This window comes from Pogoniulus pusillus, chromosome 22 (assembly GCF_015220805.1).
Source record: "Pogoniulus pusillus isolate bPogPus1 chromosome 22, bPogPus1.pri, whole genome shotgun sequence".
Taxonomy (NCBI): domain Eukaryota; kingdom Metazoa; phylum Chordata; class Aves; order Piciformes; family Lybiidae; genus Pogoniulus; species Pogoniulus pusillus.
Genome location: NC_087285.1, coordinates 22,809,638 through 22,826,658, shown reverse-complemented (window position 1 = coordinate 22,826,658; position 17,021 = coordinate 22,809,638). Strand labels below are relative to the sequence as shown.

The 17,021-nt window shown below is 45.4% G+C and overlaps 1 protein-coding gene across 1 annotated transcript; it reads right to left on the bottom strand.

Moving 5' to 3' along the window:
* Nucleotides 1-1,486: 1,486 nt before the first annotated feature.
* PPP2CA (protein phosphatase 2 catalytic subunit alpha) lies at nucleotides 1,487-16,963 on the bottom strand. Its single transcript, XM_064162205.1, is given in 14 exon segments — nucleotides 1,487-2,233; nucleotides 2,557-2,675; nucleotides 3,713-3,774; nucleotides 3,777-3,821; nucleotides 3,824-3,872; nucleotides 4,285-4,374; nucleotides 4,571-4,636; nucleotides 4,638-4,690; nucleotides 4,693-4,744; nucleotides 5,165-5,227; nucleotides 5,229-5,375; nucleotides 16,862-16,878; nucleotides 16,881-16,935; nucleotides 16,937-16,963. Coding segments are annotated over 14 exon segments (915 nt in total). The 3' UTR covers nucleotides 1,487-2,163.
* Between the last annotated feature and the right edge of the window lie 58 nt (nucleotides 16,964-17,021).

The following is a 17,021-nucleotide window of genomic DNA, read 5'->3' as shown; positions in this document are numbered from 1 at the left end:
GATCAAAGCCAAAGTTCCTGAGGTACTAAAAAAAGACACTTCAGATGGACTTATTTTTAGTCTGCACTTCTTCCTGCAAGAGACCCAACCGCAGAAGGCTGAGCGCTCTGCAGAAACCATTTGGCACCCTACCTACAGGACAGGTCTGAAGGAAAACAACCACTCCAGCCTTTCAGAAAACGGATGAAGAAACACTGTGAAATGCAGCACCTTCCTTCAAAGTTAGAACACTAATCTTCCAGCAGAAAAGCAAGAGCCCCAGAAATCTTTTCTGGAGCAAGCTGGGATAGCTGGAAAATATCTGGAACTTCCCCCTAAAAGCAAGTAGCATTACAAGAAAAATCACAGAATGGGTTGGGCTGGAAAAGACCTTAAAGATCACCCAGTTCCAACCCCCTGCCATGGGCAGCTCACTCTAGGGCCCATCCAGCCTTGTTTTGAACACTGCCAAGCTTGAAGCCTCCACAGCTTCTCTGGACAATCTCTTCCAGTGCCTCACTGCTCACAGGCAAGAACTTCTTCCCAATATCTAATCTAAATCCAGCTCCTTTCAGTTTGAAGCCATTACTCCTTGTCCTGTCACTCCAGGGTTTTCCAAAGAGCCCCTCTTCAGCTCTCAAGTAGCTCACTTCACATTCCAGAAGGCTGCTTCTAAGGTCTTCCCAGAGCCTTCTCATCTCTAGGCTGAACAACCCCAACTTTCCCAGCTTGTCTGTGGAGAAGAGGTGCTCCTCTGTGCTGCTGCGGCATCATCATTGTGCCCAAGGAATCTGAAGTCTTAAGAGTATTCCACTAAACTACTTTAAGACATGGCCAAGGGGGGGGAAAAAAATCTTAATTTGCTTTGATCAAAACTAATCAGGATTTAAACTGTGAGATAAATGAGAAAGGCAATTTTACCAGAAAGCATAGAGCTCTGGCTCAGAACAGCAGCCTGGGCCATACACATGGCACTGAAGTTCAAAGGGATTTCTCTTCATACTTACAAAATTGGTTTTGAGCTTTTCAGACAATTGTCAGTATTGGCACCCATACTGTAAATTACTCAGACTTAACTTCAGGTGGTGGAGTCACCATCCCTGGAGGTGTGAAAATAAAAAACTGGATGAGGCACTTAGTGCCATGGCATAGCTGACTGGCTAGGGCTGGGTGATAGGTTGGACTGGATGATCTGATCTTGGAGGTCTCTTCCAACCTGCTTGATTCTATGAACTTCACGCTTGAGAACAGCCATGCTCTACCAGTGAAGTTGCCCCTGGATGCTTCCCTTATGACTACTTCAGTAGAGCACTGAGAAGGAAAGAGGCCAACATGGCAGTGCTAAGTGGGCTCTGTTCCTTCCCCTTTTGAATTCTGACCCTGGGAGGAGTTTTTGCAATCACTTCAGTTTTAGTCATTTAAGGTGGAAATTTCTATGCAAGCCCACCCAGCTCCAGGTGAGTTTGTGCAACAAGCTGACCTGAGATGCAATTAGGATCTGACGGGGTTTTCCATACTTAGTTCACAAGTTTATTATGAAAAACACTGCAGCTCTGTCCTGCAGCAACATTGTTTTACAGAAAAAAAACAGTTCTGTTCGAAGTAATTCACTATCCTTGGACAATTACAAGGGACAATATGGTGGGGCAGAGAGTGGAAAAGGGAACTGAGTGCAGACGAGAGAAAAAAAAATCCATACAATTAAATTAACCAATATCCCTGAAAATAAAACAGTTTCAGAACAAAGATGAGGCCTTGGTACTTATCTCAAAAATGGTCTTTAAGCTTCAATGATTGTTTGCTGCTACCCTTATCTACAGTCATGCTGAATAAAGCTCTAGCTAAATGGTAAGTTAAATGTATTCAGAGTGTTAATGTCTACATCTGATCATCTGCAGTCTCTCAGAGAAAGCAAAAGTAACTACAAACAGCGCTATGCAGGAAGGGGGTCCCGACCAACAGCAGCGCTTCAGCATGCAATGACTGGTTCATTCTAAAGTGGTCACAGTTGCTGACGACAAGAGGCTCTGGATTTGAGTATGGCACGTCTTTTGGTCCATGAGAAAAACAAGTTTGAACGTTAGGTACTTTTTCTGACACTTTTGGAGTTACTGTTGCTCTGCCCGTTTCTCTCTCCAGCTCAAGGCGCGGGGCACGGCGGTACTGTACAGGCCTGCCAGCTCCTCACAGGAAGTAGTCTGGGTGCGCCGGGTGACAGTGGCTCGCCTCTGCGTGGTGCCGGTCGAACTGCAAGCTGAACAGAGACCTTCAGTGCCACCCGCCCTGCCGCGCAGGAAATCTCCATCAAAGACGAGTTCAGCTATGCCAGGTATGCTTTGTATGTCACTACTCCTGCTAGCAGTGCTCCTAATGCAGGTAAATCAAGCTGTCAATCCAATAATTAAATTCCTAGGATCATGGAATCATTAAGGTTGGAGAAGACCTTTAAGATCAAGTCCAACCATAACTCAACTACTTCACCTCCCCAAACACACTGTAACACAATTGTATGCTCTTTGCTACAGCAATTGTCTTCCCATCACGAGCACTGTAACTCTCATTTTCAAGCATACTTACAAGGAGTATTTTAGAGTATCATCAAGTTCCATAATTGCAGCCTGGTTGCCACAGCGGTAACAATAGTTGGGAGCACTGAAAATCGTTACTACATTCCGGTCATGGCACCAGTTGTACCCCTGGAGAGGAAAAATGCAACAGTTATGACAGCCAAGTTCGCTTGTCATACCCCACATAACCATCTGACTGCTGAGTTCTGAATGTGCAAAACCCCAAGTGACATTGGTAGGCTCACTTTAAACAAGATTCAGGCTGTATCTTTGTCTTCTTGACAGAAAAGGGGTTTTTAAAAGAAATTTTGGCCATCATATGTTGTTCTTCTTAGTAAGCATGGGCTAGGACAGCGAATAGAACTCAGAATTCTTCATTGCATTAGGGTAAAATAATTAAACCAGCAATTGTGGAGTACACAGTCTATTCTGAATCTGCAGCTGCCATCATCAAATCAGAATACAGAGAGATTTAAAAATCTTTAAGATATATTTAAAATATATTTAATATTACTTTAAAATCTAGCTGCCAGGAAAAACAAGAGACTGAGAACAAAAAGCACAACACCTGAGGTGAAAGGAAAAACAGCACCTCTTTAGGTGCATTTTCTTACAGGGAACTCAGCATTTAAGAACCTCTTTCCCTACACAGAAACAAAACACCATACACAATTATCATAGAATAATAGAACAGTTGGGTTGGAAGAAATCTTAAACATCATTATCTCCACACGCCCCTGCCGTGGACCAGGTTGCTCAAGGTCCCTTCCAACCTGGTTTGAACTCTGCCAGATTTTGGAGCCTCCACAGCTTCTCTGGGCAACTTGTTCCAGTGCCCACCACCCTCATGAGTTAGAGTTTCTTCCTAACATCTCATCTAAATCCATCTTCTTCCAGTCTGAAGACATTAATGTCTCATATTACATCTACTAAGGAAGTCTGTTCTGAGACATTACTGTATATTTTCAGGAAAAAGGCCAAAGTAAAGGTTATTCCACTGTCAAATTCAGAAACTCATTTAGTAGCACATGAATATTGTCCAAGTAGAGCTTCTGGAGGACTCACAGCTAGCCCATCAGTTGTGACAGCATCAGATGTACATCTCCGACACACAGAGTATGGAGCAGAGTTCATGGACCAGCTAACACCTCAGCCACCATGCTTACCTCCATTACCAACTGATGAGCTCTGGAAACCAAGGTAAGGCCCATTGGCATGTTAAAGGTTCTGAAATATCCTGTCCAAATGTATAACCTGCACCTCGAGGAGAAATGCCCAGCCACCACGATCATCAGGATCTGACCATAGCAAGTCACACATGGGACCCTACAAGAGATGAAAAGATATTTCAGAGCGCAAAAAGAACCTTGAATCAGAAAAAGCCTGCAACACCAGGCTAGCCCTGCACAACTTCTTGCAGCATCCCTTTAAGACTTAAAAAAAAGCCTGTCAGCTACTATAGGTGGTGCAGTTAGCACTGGAAAACCTAGCAGAAAAGTTCACCTGCAGCAGAGCAACTACTCCCCCTCTGAACTCAGTCATACCTGCTGAGCCTGCAGGCACACTGGGGCACAGTTTCTTTGGGCAAGAACGTGTCCCTGACTCTCCTTCAGAGACCCACAACAGGAAGACAGATACTTTCATGTTCCTAAGTTGTCTTGAGTTTCACTTTACAGCTGTCTACTTAAACACCAAGTATGTGCTGAATCATGGATCTCAAGAACCGATTTGTCAGTACCTCATGGGGAACTTCCTGCAAGCGATCAAGTGCTCTGATGTGGTCCAGTGTATCTATCGATGGAGAAAGGCCACCGTGTAGACAGAAAATCTGCAGGAGTTAGAGGTATCAAGTTGCCTTCACTCATTTACAGTCATTATGCCATTTCTAACTGTTTAGTATAAACATAATCATTAATACATACATTATTAAGACATTTAGCCATTGTGCCAGAGATTCTCAGAAGCTGAGAGGTGACGAAATCCAGCGATAGCAGCAAGACTGAACTTTGTCAGTAACAGCTTACCTGGCCATCCACCAAGGCAGTTAGAGGCAGGTAATCGAAAAGGTCTGTGAAGTATTTCCAAACATTTTGCATTCCCATATTTTCTTAAACATTCATCGTAGAAGCCATACACTTGTGTGATTGCCTGCTTTCATGGTTCCCTCGGAGAATCGTAATACGCTCGCGGTACCGGACCTAAAGATAAGGGTTTACTTTACAGGCAGGACACTGCTTCCAAAAGAGAGAATCTGCACCCCCATCTCACATCATCATCAAGCCATAAAAACCCAGGCTCTTTTCTAAGATGAAAAGAAGGAGAGTTCACCCAAATATTCAGCAGCGCAAATACTTATGGGATGAATTATGTTTTTTATCCACTCTTACTAGAAGACATCACTACAGGTGTGCACTATGCTCACCTCTTCAAGCCAATTCTTAAGAGTGCTGCTTAGGCAAGCAAAAACCCAGAGCATCCTGGAAACTGAGAAGCACCATTTCAGTTTTTCCAGCTGTACCACAATGCAGTGCAGCTCACAGTGCTGACACTCCAAGTGCGGTCGGCATGGTAATTACCTAGGATTCATACACAGCTGTAGAGCTAAGAAGAGAAGTTACCTTAAGAGCTACAAGCAACGTGACTGTTTCGACTGAATAATTGCCTCTGTCAACATAGTCCCCCCATAAACAAATAGTTTGTGTCAGGTGATTTGCCTCCATTCTGAACAGTTCCATGAGGTCGTGAAAACTGGCCGTGGACATCTCCACAGACTGTGACTGGACATCGCACTTCTTGCACGTTAGATTCTTTTGTCAAAATTTCTTTAGCCTGTCAGACAAGGGAAAAACAAATGAATTGTGAATTTGTGAACAGTCATGTATTCAAGGCATGCTCTGCCACTTCCAGCTCTTTGCTACCTGCTTTCTTCATGAGTTTTGTCCCCTCCTTGTCTGAAGCACTCAAGGTAAGAAAAACTAAACCTAGAATCATGGCAATATATTATGTCAAATCCTTCCAAATCCTGAACTCAGCATGCCCAAACCCACAGACGAGCACTCTGAAGTCTTTCTTCATAGAATCATAGAATCAACCAGTTGGAAGAGACCTCCAAGATCATCCAGTCCAACCTAGCGCCCAGCCCTAGCCAGTCAACTAGACCATGGCACTGAGTGCCTCATCCAGTCTTTCTTGAAGACCCCCAGGGACGGTGCCTCCACCACCTCCCTGGGCAGCCCATTCCAATGGGAAATCACTCTCTCTGTGAAGAACTTCTTCCTAACATCCAGCTATACCTACCATGGCACAACTTGAGACTGTGTCCCCTTGTTTTATTGCTGGTCACCTGGGAGAAGAGCCAAACCCCCACCTGGCTACAATGCCCCTTCAGGTAGTTGTAGACAGTAATAAGATCACCCCTGAGCCTCCTCTTCTCCAGGCTAAACAGGCCCAGTTCCCTCAACCTCTCACTATAGATTTGTGTTCCAGGCCCCTCACCAGCTTCGTTGCCCTTCTCTGGACATGCTCCAGCACCTCAACATCTTTCTTGAATTGAGGGGCCCCAGAACTGGACCACAGTACTCAAGGTGTGGCCTGACCGTGCTGAGTACAGGGGAAGAATAACCTCCCTTGTCCTACTGGCCACACTGTTCCTGATGCAGGCCAGGATGCCATTGGCTCTCTTCAGAGGACTGTATCCACAACGCAGGACAGACGATTACCTGCACAAGCTTTCTGAACAGGTCTTGTGCTCAAGCACACAGGAGTAACAGTGAGTGTGCCTTCATTAACCAAAGCAAAGCAACATCTTCGTCATCAGCACTTTTCCCATGAAAATGGTGCACAGGAGAAGGGTGCAGACAAAGCTAATTTGTATGAAGCAGTACAGGCTAAATATAGCATCAGAAAAGGTAACACTGAAATAAGCAAGACTTCCTTAATTGCACCATCCCTCTGCCAGCTGTTACAGTCTGTTCTGGAACAGTCCCCAAAGAAGCCACATAACTGTCTAAATCAAGAGCATATTAGAAATATAAATAGCAACAAGTTTATAAGTGAACATCTACCACATTTCAGGGCCTTTCAGCCATCACTGCTGCTCTGATCCCCTTCTTACATCAGATGGTGAAGAGAACATATAAAAGCTGTATTCTATTTTATGACAAGGTGTCTGCAAGACCTGCCCAAAGCAGTGCCCAATACTACCTATGCATGGGCCACACCAAATCCAAGCTCTCTGAGGCATACACCAGTAAGAGAAGAAAGAAAGCCCAAAAGTATGTTCATTTTACATGTGATTTTCATCATTTTCTCAAACCTAATCTGACAACTAATACAGCACACCTTGTCTTTTTTTAGGGGGTCTGCCAGGAAAGAGGATATTTTGAGACACTAGAATAATTCTTTGTAATTTGAGAGCAATAGATTTTAAAAGTTTGGAGAGAAAGATTTGAAGTTAAATCTAAACATGAGATTAAATGCTGGAGATTGACATGAGCCAAGCTATGAAGGGAACACGTTGCTGTGTCCAAATTTCCACCCTGTTTGTGAAGCTATCAGCTGAACAGTGACTGACAACTACTCTCACCCCCAAAAGTGGTCTCACTGTCAGGCAAACCAGCACAGTCACAACGCCAAAACAAGGAAAAGTGCCCTACACCACCCAAGTCTAAGGATGGAGATTCCTGAAAATTCAACAATAGAAAGAATTACAAGGTTGGGCTGGTGGTGGTTCAGCACCCTGCACAACACACAGCTGTAGGTATGGCAGCACAAGCACAGAGCTAAATCACTCTTGCAGACATTTTTACAATCAAAAGCCCATCTCATGACAGTTTCCACTAGTGCCGTGCATAGCACTAAAGATAGGTCAGTGCTGACTTGTGGCAAGGGCTAAAAAAGTAGATTTATTTTAAGATGGCCTGACTTAAGTTCATTTTAATGCACTGACTCTCAACGGATGTTTTTGAAGGAGTTGTAACAGCCTTAGCCTCTCCTACGGTGCTGCTTACAAGCTTAAGTCTCCTTCTGACCAAGAGCGGTAAAGATCCTTACAGTACTGGCGATATCAAAATGACTCCCTTGATAAGAACATTTTCTACTGCAGGTTTCCTGAGCACACAGAAAGCACTGCACAAAACATGCAGCATTTCATCAAAGAAACGCGACGTTCATGATGGCAAAGAGTGGCAGAGCTTTCAGCAACAGAGTCATTGCACCTCCAGCCTGGGCTCAGATGTGCACATGACCAGGCACGCAGGTACATCAGGCATCTGCTCTGATGGAAAAAGATGTTCCAGGTCAGCCTGCAAAGCTGCAACCTCATTTAAATCTCTGCTGCAGAGGTTTCTCTATTTCCATGTTCTCAAGCAAATTTCATTAAGTTCTGTGTTATGAATTGCTTCATCCATTCAGTCTCAGGATGTCCATAGTATCAAGTGCACACAGCAAAATGTTTAAGCACTGTTCTTGCCTCTACACAAGAGCTTCAGCAAAGCTGGAAGTGGAAAAAAAACAAACACCCTGAGAACAAGCCACGAAGTAGCCATCAACCCCAGATTTCTACCTTGAATTATTCCACTAAAAGGAGGTTACAAAAAATGCTGTAACAAATCTCTACGTGGTAAATCAACAAACAGCCCTTACCTGTGATGTCACAGTTTCACAGTTCTTCAGGTTTCCCAGATGTACCACTGAGGTGTGTTTGTGACCCTAACTTTGTCCTGGACAACATACCACTCCCTGCAATCTCCATCTGGTTCCAATCCCTCTCTGCTGAACCTTTCCTCAAAATCCATGATGATGCTACTTGCGCAGCCCTCATCACCTACCCTCCCCTCCCTGTCCATCCCCATCCACCCTCCCATCAGCAAGCTGGGCGTCCCAGCAGCAGCTGTCCCACACCTCCTCACAGACGCATGCAGCAGAACATTTTTCAGCAGCCTTCAGTACGAGACAGACATCTGTGATCAAACCACCAGATTGCAGAACTAGGGAAGAGGTACACACCTGAGTCCTTAACTTCAAAACTGCAGTGACCTACTGTGCTACTCCAAATCACCTTTATTATTTTTTTCAAATCCAAAATCAACCACAAATGGATACAGATTGAGACTAAAAAAAACCCTATTACTTCAAAATGGTAAATGCTAATTTCACAGCCAGCACAAATAAAGACCAATGCAGCAAAGAACACAGAAGTAAGACAATTGTGCAATGACAGCAGCAGAAGTAGTAAAATGCTGTCACAAGCAGCAACTGCTGAGGTGGAAAGTCACGTATTTTACTCAGAGCAGTCCTCAAAGGTCAAACAACAAGCACCTATCACCATGCTTCAGCTTAGTCATATTGACTGCAATTCATTCCCACATGGTATCTGAAACACTGCCTTACTCAGCTGTTTTGCTGGGCAGAGGCAATCTGTACAATCCCAAAGGAAAACGAGAATAAAACCAATATTGATTTAAACACAGAGGAAAACAACAAACTGAAGAGCAAGCAGTTCTGCATGAAGATACAAACTAGTACTTCAGAATTAATTGTTCCTAGACTGCTGCACTTCCTCCACAGGCCGGAGAACGCTGAGCACTGTTTTGCTGCCCCAGTTTACAGAGCTCATCTTTGATGCAAAACACTGTTCTAAAAATGCAAGGATTAGCTTCATTGTTAAAAACAATGGAAGATCCAAGTGTAAACTCTGCATTTAGTAATGAACGGCTAGGGATAAGAATCTGAAAACCCTGTTATTAGCCCATTAAAGCTACTACCACATGATTTTCAGATCTTCACAATTTTATTTAATGATATGCAGAGGTTGTTAAATATGCAGAGATATCCTTCCCTGTTTCCCTGTTCCTTGCATTATTTTTTTCTTGTATGTCATGGATTAGGCTTCGAGTTCAGTGCTAGAGAATAGATGGACTGCATTCTGCGTCTCTCAATTGGCCCTTATCGCCGAGGACACACGAGTTTCCCTCACCAGAGGAACGTCATCCTTGCCTCAGGAATTAATTTCAAGTGGTCCATTTATGAACATCCTCTGAATTCATCTGTAGCCAAATTCCTTTGTGTTTTCAGATCTTATAGACACTTTTTCAGTTATTCCTACCATACATTTGTAGCAGGAGCTCTGACAAGTCACGCCAAGTATCCATCCTGAAAACCATTCCTGTGGCTGTGCAGAACAGTGCATGGCACTTGCTGCACGCAGCAAACGATGCCATGAAGTGCTTATCAAAAGAGGCTGCTAACTCAGCAAAGCAAACATAGCCAGTTTTCATTAGACAAACGTTGCTCCCAAGCCCTGGTTGTAGATGGTAACCCTGTCCTTCTGGCTGACCAAAGCTCACACCTGCAGCCCACCATGCTGCCTAGTAATGTGGTGAGAGCATCCAGGGGAAGCAAGAAAAAAGTCAGGTATCTGTAGATTACCATAAAGACACTTTGATGAAATCCAAGACTTCAACCACACCCCTAATTTCCTGTAGTCAAGATGCCCAGGATGTGACTAAAGGCACAATGATCAGCTTAATTGATCAGCTGATTCTAGCTGGCCATGCATCGTGGACTGGAAGAGATTCCTCTTCCATGCAAAATTATCCACTGCAGCCAGCAACTTTTCTGCAGAACCAATGCATTTGTTTGCTTCAATTTAAGGGCTTTCCCCCCACCCCTTACTTGAGAGGGAAAGAGAATACATTCTGATAAGATGGGAGCACAAAGTATTTTCATTCACATGGCTGACATTCGGAACACAATTGGAGAAAGAGGTCTCCAGTATCACACTCTGTGATGAAGGCAGAATAGCAGTCAGATTAGATATGACACAAATAGAAAACTGATTTATGCTGAGCTTTGAAAGCCACTAAGGAGTTCAATGCGAATGTTGTAAGTAGGAACAAAATTAACATATAAAGCTCCACAACTGACATTTAATTATTTAGTATTCCAAAGTAAGTAAAACCAGGACTTGCAGCCACATAGAAGCCACAGCAGCAAAATTTCTGAGAAAACCCAGGGCTGAAACAGAAGAGCTGCTCTGTTTTCCTCCTTTGTTTTGTAACTAGCAACACTCCTTATATTTCTAACCTCACTACTGCAGGTGAAGAATTCAAAGGAAAGCAAGGCAAGAGTCAGGGTGCAGCTCCTGAGAACGCCGTGTCACCATGCGGTTCACTATAACACCTGCCCTTAATCTCTTGGGATAGGGCAACCAGGCCTAAAAAGCACCTTCAAAAGTTTTATCTGAATTCTAAGAGCACAAAATGAATGTTTAGCAGCTTCTTATTCTGTATCAATGACTGCCGTGAGCAAACACAGGCAATGAACTAACCAAAGGAAGTGTAAAATTCAATCAGATTGGTATTTCACAAAGTACCCTTCTTCAGGGCTCCACGACCCGACTGCAACTGCTCCCTTCTCTTTGAGCAGTTTCTGTTGCTAGAGAAGACTGGTGCAATACAAGCCGTTAGCCACAGAGAACCAGATTAAAGAGAACAGCCACTTTCCTTTCTCCCCAGATCTACAGGACAGCATGCAGGCAGTAAGCCTTTACCAAGCAAGCCTCTGTTACAAATGGTTGACACCGCTCCCAGACCCGGCAGTCTCCTCAACACTTCAATTTGGAAAAAGCAGCAGCAGCCTCACAACTCAGCCTAACTGCAAGGGATGCCTTTGCCCTCAGAGCCAGCCTGGGCAAAGGGGAGCTGCTGTTTAACTACCCGGAGTTGACAAGGTCAGATGGAAAAGGAGGATAGGAAGGGGCTGTTCTGAAAAAAAGCGATGTTGTCATCTTGCTTCATATTAAAGATCCATCTGCCTTCCCCTCTACGTGAGATCTACAAGAAACACACCAACAGCTGACACAGAGATGGTCTTCAGTGGCTCCTCCAGAACAAGCTGCATTTATTTTGTATTATCCAAACCGTTAAAAGAAGAAACATGATAAAGCTACTCCCAAACTGTGCCTGATACCCCAAGTCCAGCTTGGTGTAAACGCAAATGGTTTCCAACACTTAGGTTCAAGAGACTCTGACGACAGCTAGTCAGGGTCATGTTGAAAGTAATCAGGATACCACTCGGGGTAGCCAAGTATGTCAAATCCAAAGACATGTACTTCAACACCAATCAGCAGGCAGGCAACACCTGCACTTGAAGGTATCTTTGATATACCAAGTGGTACAGATAGTGGAGATGATTACTGAGCAACTGGGCTTCACATTTATTCTTTAGCCAGCAATAAATTTGGTTTTCACCCTGACATACCACTTGAAGAAAAGGAATTGAAGGCAACAACTGTGTTCCTGAATACAGGTGTAGTGCTGGAGGGTCCTTAAGTGAGGACGGAAATCCACTCACTGCTCCTCTGAATCCCCTCACACAGCTTTCTGTACAAGGCTTAATTCCCTGACTCCTGCCAGACAGGTTGGGTTATTTCAGTGTTTAAAGCAACCTAGATGACACAGAGCAGCACTGTCATCACATCCGAGAGGCAAAAGCCACACCACAGCTAGGTTTGGAGAAGGATATCAGACTATAGCCTCATCCACGTCCTGAGCCTTAAAGTGGTAGAATTCAAGTAGGAACATGCTCTGACTTACAAATGCTTACTTCTGTTATCTTAAACTATGCCCAAAATAACTTCTAAAACAATACAAAAATATCTTCCATTCCTACTTATGACAACTAATTACAACAACAAACCCAACCGCATGACACTGCCAGCACTACTCAATTTCACAGAAAGAAAGGTTGCTACTGCTGCAAGAACTGGCACACGCAGGACTGAATTCCCACTGCACACTAGAGCACTGCCTCCCCGGTAGCAGGTGAGAAGGCTGGCGAGGCTGGCACTCCCAGCACCTCGTGTGGAGACAACTTCCATTTTGCACTGCCAAGCAGCATAAAACCCCCACCCACAGAACTGTGCGAATGAAAGGCTCTTTTTTGTTCAAGTGTTCCCGAAACATCTAAACCACAGTTATTAAACTGTCACAAAAAAAGCTTTTCACAATATACTGGCAACATCAGAGGTGGAAGGTGGAACTCTGTGCATCCATCAGTGGCTTGATCCCCAGGCAGCAAAGGAGTCCTAAACCATCTCCTGGCTTCCCATGGCCCCAGAAACCACTGAAGAGGGCAGGAGGAGTTCAGGGGTTTCTGTGTTAGTGAACCCAGTAGCCAGTGCAGCAACAAGGAGAAAAAGAAATGCTGCACCTTCCACACCCGTGTTCTTCTGCGAGGGCTAGAGGTGGAGTGACACTGAAATTGATGCGCTTAGCATGCTGCACAGGAACTCTCACTAGCTGGGAATTCTGTGGAGGCAGGATTTTCAGTTCATTTACAGCACATTCAGACAGGAACAGCATTTTTACCATCACCCTTGTATGACGAATGTGGTAGTTACATGCAAAGATATGGGAATGCAAAGCTAAAGACAAGGGCCTTGCAAATGCAGATGGGGACACCTTAAAACGTCCACTTCTGGTCAAAAATAAACTGCTATGAAAGGTAACTCCCCAAAATCAGAGAGGGCACAAGGGAACACATGAGTGTCTGCCTGAGAAAGAAGTAGGGAAGTACATCTTAGGGCAGTAAAAGCTTAAAACACAGAAGTGAGACCTCGAAACTTCCAGACCCATGCATCAGAGAAGCTGAACGTTGATCACAGAGGGATTTTTGACCCAAAAGAAAGCTTCACTGATATGTTGCCCTACCCAAAATTAAGGCACTAAAGTTGAAGGAGTTCAGCAGCTGAGATACATGTGGGTATGGTTTTCATCTGCATCAGGCTCAGAAAATCCAACTTGGTAGATCTGGTGTTAACCAATTGTGGAAGCTCTGCAGAAATGACAAAATACCAAAATAGCACTGCCCAGGTACACATCAGAGAACAGCACTGCCCAGAAGGGTATCTGCACTGAGAAAAGCAGCACTGTGGACAAACCAAAAAGCTAATATAAACCGAGACCACACGGTTACGGACCTAGAGCTGCGCGAGCCAAGGCCTGATCCAGCGCTTTGGAGTACCTTTATAGGACCAGCTCTTTGCTTACAGAGGAACATTTGGTTTGCAGCACTGCCTCCTCAGACAGATCCTGCTAGTCATTCCAGTGCACAGCAAGAGATCTTACCACTCCATGCAGCACATATGACCAAACCGTCTTTTTCTAATGCTGTATGCCATGTTCAAACTCACTTAAACACAGACTAGTATTTCCAGAGGAGACTGCCTCCACCTGCACTGTGCCCTCGCTGAAATCGCCAGTGGAGACTGTTCAAAAGATCAACTCATTCAGACGGTCATCTTACCTTCCTGAGCAACGGACCACACCCTCACCATTTGTGATCAAGAGCATAAGGGGAGGAGACAAGGCCATCTCTCTATCCATACTCCAAACCAGCATCCTTTCATTCCGAACAGCCAGTGGAAACCCCTCATCTGGTAAAGAAGGGCTCCCCTCCTTCTCTGCTGAAGGACAACGGTGGATAAACAACTCAGCAGTAACAGCATGAACACTGACAGTATGCAACAGTCTACTCTATGGTGTATACTGTACGCATCTTCTCAAGATCGAATCCTTGAACAAAGCATGCACGACTGGTCACAAACTGACATGAAGTAAGCAGTGTGTTAGGCTAGAAACCTCAGCTGCCACTCAGAGGCTCATAGTTTTTCAGACCATCTGTTATTCATGGTCACAGATTATTCCCAGCCTTAGAAGACATTTCTGCCCAATTAGCACCACCAGCACCCAGGTAACCAAGCACAAGACAAGGTGCACTAAGAGACTAAATGGGATGCGGGGATGGCCATCATCATCATGTTTGTAAACAGCTCTTTATCTATCAATACTGAAATACAGGACAGCCCGTAGGCTTTTTCTTAACAGACAGGCACCACTCTGCACACATGAGGTCCCAGCAGATCAAGAAATACCAGTCAGAAAGATCATCCAACCAAAGCATTCTGGGGGAACCGCTCACACAGATTTATTTACTGCAGCTAGACCCAGCTACAACTCAGTGCGGTGAAGAGTGACAGTTTAGACCTAGCAGGGCTTTTCTCTCTCCTTTGAAACAGCAGTGATAGTTGGCACTTCCATATCTCAAGCTGCTTATGGAAAAATGTACCTTTTGGGTGCAATCACATCCACAAAAACGAAGTACAATCAAACCAGGAAGACAAGCTCCGTGAAGCTTACAGCAATCAGTGAGCAGAAGCACAGAACAGGTCAAAACGCTGCCCCTCAGCAAGAGGGCACAGTACCTGTCTGATGTCCTGTTGTCACAAACAGCCTTTACCATTCGAGGGGTAGAGATATTTTACTTGGACATCAAGGACCTATTTCAAGGTCCCCTGCATCGCCAGCCATGTAGAGACACAACCTATTCCTAGTATCAAGTCCAGTGAATTCATCTTTCACTTATCAGCAACAGTACTGACAGCAGTTCCATCAAGTGAATTTTCAGCTACTCAGAGAAAACTACCCTGCTTCGGGAGCTGGTTCAGACCCATCCAACATCAGGCAATGTGAGCTGCTACTACATTTCATTTTTTTGGGTAGAATTCTCTCATGCATTCTTGTGGGTCCATCTCAAAACACAGTAGCTAGCACACCTTTCTTTATCTGCCATGCTTTTGGTGACAAGCATTACCCATTTAACCAGAAATGTCTTGACACAACGGTGATGACTGGGATGACAGTATCTTCTGCATGCAATTTCTAATGGTATGCTACCCCTGACTATCAACAGAACTCGGTTAAATTGAAAGCTTTTCCCCCATCCTTCTTCAAATTAAGAGAACCACTCCCGCGGTATTCAGGACCCTGCAACAGCATCAGCTTCTAAATGATGGCAAGTTGGATCATTCACTTCTCTGCAGAGCAGAAACGAGAAGCTGGTCTGCTTCTCATTAGAGACACACGTGAAAAAGAAGCAGGCAGTGGCGTTACCACCTGCTTGCCTCACAACCTCGAAACACACAAACTGCACCAAATGGCAACAATTTTAAGTTGCTAGAATAGTTGTGAACTAAAATTTGTACTCAGGCAAGAATCTGTTCTGGCCAAAAAATACTGCAAGATTGTTAGTAAGTTAATAGAGAATCCTCTGGAAATACCTCAAAACACCATGTTGTGGTATTTGACGGCTCCCTTAAAACCAGCACATCTGCCTTATGCCTTATTTTCCAGTTCCCAAACAATCCACGAATATTGCTTCCTTCAGTCAAGAAATGTAGGAACACATAAAACCTTCAGTAACTCAAAAAGCCGTTCAGCTATTGCTACATCCAGGTTGAGAAAGCCAAACGAAAATGCCGCTGGATGCTTTTAGAACAAAATCTTCCTTGAATCTCCAAAATGTTGGGCTGATTGTTAAGACCTTTCTAAAGCAGAACGGCTCCCATCAACACAGTCCTCTTAACGTTCAACTCTCAACGTTTTCAATTGTCATCAAAAGACTAAATATGGGACCTCAACTATGTGATCTCTACGCATTTAATGAAACCCAAAATTTTATTCGGCTAAAACAAAGTCCCATATGTAATCTACCTTTCGATGTCTGCGTCTGTACTCATTAATATCACAAACAAACACAAAACCAAAGCAGTTACGTTCAAGCAACAGCTCTTCACCCCGAGCAGGTCTCAGCTGATTACCATACGCTTTTCTTTTTAGTGCAATGACTTCCACTCCGAAGCTGCTTTACAACCGTAACCGTATCGCGAGAGGCTGTCGCGTTGATTCACCCGCGGCCAGATCGGTAGCCGAGGCCGTCCGAGGGCGGTCGCGCCAAGCGGTGCCGGACAAAGAGAAAAAGTAGTGGGAAAAGGCCGGTGCCGGCCGCCGGCCCGGCTCCCTCCCGGGATGGCGGCCCCACTCGGGGGTCTCTCCCGACGAGCCCGGCAGCGGCGCCATTTTAGGAGACGATGAAAAGGCGGGAGGCGGAGCCAGGTTCCCAGCACAGCAGCGAGAGGGGGCGCGGATACGCCCGCGGAGGGACCACGGCTCCCTCGGCTCCCTAGCCTGTCCTCCCCGCCGGCGGGTCTGGCGCCAGGCAACCCCACGGAATCACCCGAGAGGCCTCGACCCGCCGGTTCGCTCATCCCGACGCCTCTTCCCGCGTCCCGCCCTCGGACCCTCCACCTACCCGGTGGAAACACGCCTTCTCCGGCCGGCGGCACCTTCTCCGACTCCCGCGGACTCGCCTTCCCACCGAGTCCGCCCTGTCCGCGGGCCTCTTTCAGCTGGTGTCCCGCCTCCCCCCCGCAACCGACCTGGCCCCTGCCCCCACCGCATCCCACAGTCCCTCACCTTCTCGCAGAGGCTCTCACCTGCCCCTCGGACAGTTGCTTGCACTCGTTGAGCTGCTCCACCCAATGGTCGAGCTTCCTTAGTGAAGACCTTCTCCTCCATCCCGCTCTCCCCCACCTCACCGGCTGCTGCTTGCCGCACCACCCTGGAGGTTTCCCTG